Source organism: Apium graveolens, unplaced genomic scaffold (assembly GCF_009905375.1).
Source record: "Apium graveolens cultivar Ventura unplaced genomic scaffold, ASM990537v1 ctg1677, whole genome shotgun sequence".
NCBI classification, from domain to species: domain Eukaryota; kingdom Viridiplantae; phylum Streptophyta; class Magnoliopsida; order Apiales; family Apiaceae; genus Apium; species Apium graveolens.
The window spans coordinates 50,733-58,492 of record NW_027417352.1 but is presented as its reverse complement, the minus strand read 5'-3'; the positions used below and the strand labels follow the sequence as shown (position 1 = coordinate 58,492).

The 7,760-nt window shown below is 32.8% G+C and overlaps 1 protein-coding gene across 1 annotated transcript; it reads left to right on the top strand.

The window, feature by feature from the left end:
• The first annotated feature begins 1,142 nt into the window (after window positions 1–1,142).
• LOC141700045 (secreted RxLR effector protein 161-like) lies at window positions 1,143–1,874 on the top strand. The gene has a single exon (XM_074503819.1). The coding sequence runs from the start codon at window positions 1,143–1,145 to the stop codon at window positions 1,872–1,874; it is 732 nt and encodes a 243-aa protein (XP_074359920.1).
• Window positions 1,875–7,760: the final 5,886 nt, after the last annotated feature.

Sequence of the window (7,760 nt, the reverse complement as noted above, 5' to 3'; positions counted from 1 at the left end):
GTCGACATCAGTTCACTGTGGCAGGGGTAATCGGTGAAGAAACTCAGGACGAAGAAATATCGAGTGATCAAGGCACTCCTCGAGTGGAAAATATGGGAAATGAAAACTGGTCAAACAATCATTCTTCTGAATTAGGTGAAGCAGAGTCACCTCAGTCACATACCTCACAGACTCCTCAGTCTCGTTACAGCACCACAGAAACTCTAAATAAAGATGCCTATGATGGTAGTGAGTCACCTTATCGTTACAGGCTACTTCAGGACATATACAATGAAACTGAGCAGCAGGAACTGGACGATGACTTAGCTGACGAGTTGTTGTTAGCTGGGATTGATGAACCAGTACATTTCGCAGAAGCAGTAAAAGAAAGTTGCTGGAGACATGCCATGGACTGTGAAATTGAAGCTATAGAGAGAAACAGAACCGGGGAATTGACAAACTTGCCACCTGGTCACAAGTCGATTGCTTTGAAGTGGGTTTACAATGTAAAAAAGGACACAGATGGGAAGATTTTGAAGCAAAAGGCAAGACTCGTCGCCAAGGGATATGTACAGAAATGTGGTATTGATTTCGAACAAGCTTTTTCCCTAGTAACAAGGATGGAAACAGTACGACTACTTCTAGCATTGGCAGCCAAAAATTCTTGGGAAGTTCATCATTTGGATGTTAAATCAGCGTTCTTAAATGGTCAACTATATGAGGAGGTATATGTCCAACAACCAGAAGGTTATGAGATGCAAGGGGAAGAGCAAAAGGTCTTCAGGTTGTTTAAAGCACTGTACGGGCTTCGACAAGCTCCTCGAGCTTGGTACAATCAACTGAATAAGTGTCTGGAAAAACTTAGGTTTATCAAATGCCCGTTGGAACATGCTGTGTATACTAAAAAGGAGGATGATGAAACTTTGATTATAGGTATATATATAGACGACTTGATCATCACGGGCACGAATGTAACCAATATTGTTCAGTTCAAGGCACAGATGAGTAAAGAATTCGAGATGTCAGATCTTGGACAACTGAGTTATTATCTTGGCATTGAAGTAAAACAAGGAGCAGGGCATATCGAGTTAAAACAGACGGCGTACGCTAGAAAAGTGTTGGAGAAGGCTGGCTTAACAGAGTGCAACTCAGCCAAGTAACCGATGGAACCAAAGATTCAACTACACAAGGATGAGAAAGGTGAAGCTATAAATTCTACGGATTTTAAAAGTATGTTGGGTGGTTTGAAGTATTTGGTGCATACGCGCCCTGACATTGCGTATGCAGTAGGCTTGGTGAGTAGATTCATGGAGAGACCTACTGTGTTACATCTGAATGCTGTAAAAAGAATTATGAGGTACGTGAAAGGGACGTTAAACTATGGACTGGTGTATGCTCGAGGTCGTGGTGACTATATGCTTTCTGGCTTCTCTGATAGTGATCTTGCAGGCGATATTGTGGACAGGAAATCAACAAGAGGTATGGCTTTTTATCTTGATGAATCATTGATCACATGGGTATCTCAAAAACAACGATGTGTGGCGTTGTCATCGTGTGAAGCTGAGTTTATGGCAGCCACGGCTGCGGCCTGTCAAGGGATTTGGTTACACAGTTTGTTAAGTCAGATTATGAACATCAAAGCTGGACCAGTTGTGCTTTACATTGATAATAGGTCTGCTATAGACCTTGCTAAAAATCCAGTGTTCCACGGACGTAGTAAACACATAGATGTGCGCTACCACTTCATCCGAGAATGTGTAGAGAAAGGTTCCATAGTTATCAGACATGTGAACACAGAGGCACAACGAGCAGATATTCTTACAAAGCCCATGTCAATTGTTAAGTTTGAAAGGATGCGCCAGCTGCTGGGAGTCAAGGACCTTAATCAATTTTAGATTAAGGGGGAGTTTGTTGGAATATTAATTTAATCTAAATATGATTAATTCTGTTTTAATAATAAATCAGCTGTGTATACGTGGTTATATGCAGTTAGAATAGGTCTTAGTAGTTGAGTCTATCTAGGAGAGTAATGGAGATAAATCAGGTATTTAGTTCCTGGTTTATAGTTGTTAGTTTCTCTTGTTTTAAACATTCAGCATGTATCCATTTTAGTCATCTCTTCAATTATTATCCATTCAGAAATATTAGTCAAGCATGTTTGCTTATTGTGAGTCTATATTACTATATCTACACTTATAATAATTTCTAGGACCCAAGTTTGCACCTAACCCTGGTTGAGGAAACCGACCTACAACATTGTGGTACAAAGGAGGACGTGGCACAAAAACTGGATTGGTGTTACAACCAAACCACATCCTATCTCCATGAACATCTACAAACTGACTATCACTTGTCAGTATATCTCTAAACGCCCTCACACAAACTTCAAAGACTATATTCCTGACACTCTCATTGACCTTACTCCGTTTCTCCCGAAAGTAGAGCACGTTGATTTCACGAGAGCATAACATCTGAAGCAAACGAGGATCAAACAACTCTTGACCTACGTCCTTGTTCTCCATCCACATAAAAAAACCAGCAATCTCATTTGCAAGTTGGTTAATCAAATGAAATGGCCAAGAAATTACTTTGTGGACAACATTCTTGCTATAACAAATTCTTTCCAGCCAGATTAAGAATGCCACCACAAACATAGATTCATCAACGTTACGACCAAGTTTACGGACTAGCCTATAAAAAAGTGTTTGGTCGATGGTATGGTAAAGATTAAAATGCTAGTCGCTAATATTTTCATCGAAATACGAAGCTGGATCGTACAAGGCAAACCTATGCTTAAATTCATAGAATTCAAACTCAATCTCCATTGCCATGACTTGAAAAGAATTACAGGTGTATATAGGTGATTAGATGTGGGAGCAAGAGAGGGGAACTTGAGAGGAAATAGAAACAAAATGTTTAGAGGGTAATTTGAAGAGGAAATGTGAAGAGTTTGTAGCAGTAAGAACCAAACATAGACAAGAGCGCTCATCTACAGCAGAGACTTGGTGTGAATATACAGGGTGTATTTGACCCGCCAGTCGCAACCTTTCGGAGAGGCCGCATCTATTCAAATTTTTTAGGGTTTTTTGGTGTGGTTTTGCTCTCAACCGCTATGTTAAATCTTGTGGCTCTTCCTTGGGTAAATATCTAATGTAGTGAACCCGACATTTTAAGAAATATTCTGAAATTGATTAGAATGAGAATATGCACGGTTTATCTTTTTCTTTTTTTGATAGAAAAATCATAAGATTTATGAAGAATAAATACATATTAATATTTTCAATTTACTCTGTTTTACATAAAGATCTGGCTGATAATTATTCTACAATTATAAGCTTAAATGTAAATCAGGGAATATTTCTATATCTTGTTAATTTACTAAAATATTTTTCGTGTAATTCTCTTTTTTTCTTAAAGAGTCATGTATTATTTAAATTCTAAAATAACCATCATATTTAATAATAACTTAATATTGTATAATTGTCATGCACGTGGTATACTTAAAATGTAGATATGTTTGTTGAAAGCTTTGCATTTGAAAAATCAGAAACCATTCGTCCAAACAAAAAAAAAATCACTAAGATCAAAAACTAAATGACTTATAGCCCAACCCATATCCTAAAAGTCAAAAATTTACAAATAGCGCGGAAGGCAGTTTCCATATCCAGTATTAGTGCATGATGCATAAAATAGTGTGTGTTGCTTAATGCATAATATATAAAATAGTATGCGTGATAGTTTCGAGAAGACACCTTAGATCCTCATTTTATTCATATCGTACTTACCTTTAAATAAATATATTTGATCGTACACAATGATACATAAAAATACTAAAAACTTAGCTAACATAGATTTGATCATACAATTTGAAATTGTACATTGGCCAATGAATTTATTCACTTAGAGCCTTAAATTTTCCATAAAATCTACATTATTCGAAATATTAGTTGTGCACAATAATTGCCCGCATATTATACGTCTGATGGCTATGGATCTCTTTGTACATTCCATTACATTATTTTGGTTAAAAATGTTCAAAGGCTTCCTCTGCCAATTGCAAATACCAAAGGCATCCATAGATCCTTCTCAATCCAAGACACCTAGAAACCTATTTCTTGGATTGGATTAAAATCTCCCCATCAGTATCCTTCCGGCACTTGGACCAATCTATCGTCCAATGCTTCACTAGTATGTTCACTTAGTAATTTTTGGTGCAGGCAAGCAGTAAATCAAATTCTTTTCACAGTAATTGGTGGCGAACAAAGGAACCTTGTTCATTTAAAAATAACAATTGTGCCAGTATAGTTGTCAAATGACTTATCTTACTATATTGTACCAAAATTATAAATTTGAAATTTACTCAACGGAAACGGTAAGATATATTTCAATTCATCAATTGTATGACGAGCTACTTACTATAATTATTGCCACTTTTTATTGATATCTTTTACGAAGACAACTTATATCCAAAATAATCATCCTTTTTACACGAAAAACCGGCCAATGCAATTCTTGTGTCTAAAATTTTTAATTCAATAATAAGGAACACATTACATAAGACAAACCAGTAGTCAAGTCCCAATGAAACCCAGACTGAAAAGGAAACCAACCAAACATATTGAACACAACCCCAGAGAAATCCAAGAAAAATTGAAGTGAACCCGGTTTGGTATCTGCAACAATCTCATCTTCCATCATGACTTCAATTGTTATCAATTTGTCTTATTAAAATATGTGATACACTTACTAGTTGTTAATTTCTTGTTCTCCTAAATTCCTCTCCACGTCCTAATTCTTACAATTGTGATGTTAGTAATGATCTTCATACATAAGCTACGATTGTATTTTTGTTGTGTGCATGAGTTGTGTTTTGGTCGTTAACTTGTTCAGAGTTAGTTAGCTAAAAAATTACCATAATATAGCATCTCAAACTATAGATCTTTTGTTCTATATTTTAACTATTATCATAAAATCAATGCACCAATGTCTTGTTATATGACCTAATTAAAAATTACATAAATCATCATTTATTAACCCAATCCATGTCATATAGTTTAAATCACGATTGTGATTTTCAATTTGTTCCTCGTTCCTGAACATTAAAAAATTGATTTGGTTGGGATTTTATGTGTACCTTTTTTCATGTGTCTATGATAGAGTAGTCTTAAGCAAATATGTACACCTTTTCAGTATTTCTGATCTATGTATTACACCCCAATCTATATCATATAATCAAATTCTCATAAATTCAACAATTACTGAATCATTACTAAAAAATTGAACATATAATTCGAACAAGGGCATAAATAGGGTATGTGTAATGTATATGTGGAGTTTTTTTTATATATGCAGGGGGTTCATTGAAATTAATAAGTAGAAGCCAATGAAAATTTACCAACTCATATTTTATCGTGTGTCATATGAAAACCACAAAAAATAGGTCGTCAAGGTCAAGATGTATGAACACATATAATTCTAGTAAAATTCGAATATTTAGGAATTTGTACCATTTACTGGACGAAAATCTACAATATACACACAAATAACCAACAACTAAAATATTGATTTGTATAGTACTTGTTGACTTCCTCAAAGTATCACGACTCTAGAATCCTTCCATATAGACAGTCGCATAATTTCCGGTCAAAAGTTGAATATGTTGGCTAAAGCAGATATTTTATACATCATGCTGGACGTTTCCGATCCGTAATAAAAAAATGGTTTCATTATTAACCGTTAATAAACTTAAAAACTCATTGTAAGGCAGTAACATGTAGGTTCATTGGTCTTCACTATATCACTTCATCCAATTTGAACCAACTTACACTCAAACTTTTTGGAAAAATTCAATTTATACAAAGAAAATTCATCTACAAATTTATTGGGAAATATGGGGAGGTTAGATAGTGTAATGTACAAATCTAGTTGTGTGTCCTCAATAAATTTGATAATTGGATATTTCTCATTTGCAAGAGCTTTAATGACAAATGTAGTATTTTTGTTGTTTTGTCGCATGCCTTTTGAACGAAAATGAATTGGTCGTTAAAACAAGGTGATCAAGTACACTTAGTAAATCATTACAACCAATCTAAACACCAAATACAAACATGTACAAAAATTAAGTAGTCAAGATCAAGATGCACAAATACACAAATAATAGTAAAAAATAAAATTTAATATTTATATAGATATATGTATGTGGGTGTGTTCGTATGAATATGCACACACAAATAATCTACAATTGTATCGGATATATGTATACACGCACACACTCAAATAATGGACAACTATCTTAAAATTTTATTAGTTTTCATGGGAGCTCCTAAGTCCAAAATTTATTCCATCATTCCAAGTTCGGACACAACCATCTTATTTTCAAAATTTAATATCGAGAGCATCGTTATTATTTATTATTTTGAATAAAATATATTTATAGATTATCACTTTTGTGGGTGAGTTAGGGTAGGTGGTCGAGTAATAGGTAAAATAAATATTTTTATCATGACTATTATATTATTATGATATTTGTGCAGAATTAGTAAAATTACTTGTATAAGAAAGGATGAATATAAGAATTAATGTTCATGTTTGTTTTTTCTTCTTAATTCTTGGAATTGTAATTAACACAAAACAAAGATGTCTTAAGTGTTTGTATTATATAAATTAGAATTAGAAACTCTATGAAGGACGGAACAAACATTGATAGCTACTCTATGTAAACTAAATAAATCAGAATTTATAATAAGTTTGGAAAATAATATAATGAAAAACAAAGAGTGTAAACTAACAATATTTATTATAACTTTTTTCTATTAAACAATAAGTTCAATAAATTACTTGAAATACCCGACTATTTCCAACTTCTATTGATAGCTCCCTCAGATGTCTTTCCTTCTACTTTATCTGATTTTTTTTAGTTTACATTAAATATTTTTTTCTACTCAGAAGAGTTTACTCTCATATATTGACTCTGACAAAGTTCTAGACTATATATAGACTCTAGTTGCTCCTCAGGGGTCTAGATTATGATTTTAAAATATATTTATTAAGAAAAAAACTTTGATTATGTGGAGAATATATTGTGGACATCTTCCTTATGTTTGTTAAGGGTTAGTTTGTATCTTTAAATTAGAATTCATGGTAGGAAAAAGAGTCCTAGTATTGTGCAGTATTATACTAATTTATAATATTAATCAAAATTTTCTATATGTTATTCTGGTTATAAATATTACTTATCATATCTCATTTTATATATATGGGTTGATTTATTACGAGTAAGTATGTACTTTCAACATGAGACTGATAATTCAATTTATTTCATATAAAAAATTCTTAAGATAATAGACTTGAACAACTTGATTTATATGCATGAAAAATACAGGTTTTCAATATTAAACAGTGGTGAAACATTTACCACATGCTACCAAAATTTTTAGGGCTTTTTTGTAGGGTTTTCTCCCAAACCGCTATGCATTGCAAGAAATATTCTGAAATTGATTGGAATGATAATATGCATTTATAGTTTTCTTTTTCATGAAAAAATTATAAAATTTATGAAGAATAAATACATGTTAATATTTTAAAATTATTTTGTTTATATAAAGATTTGGTTGATAATTATTCTACAAGACAAACTTAAATGTAAAGCAGAGAATATATCTTTATCTTTTTACCTTACTAAAAAAAATTCGTGTAATTCTCTTTTTTCTCAAAGAGTCATTCAATTATATAAATTCTAAAATAACCGTTTTTCATAATTTAAAAAATGGTATGTATAATGT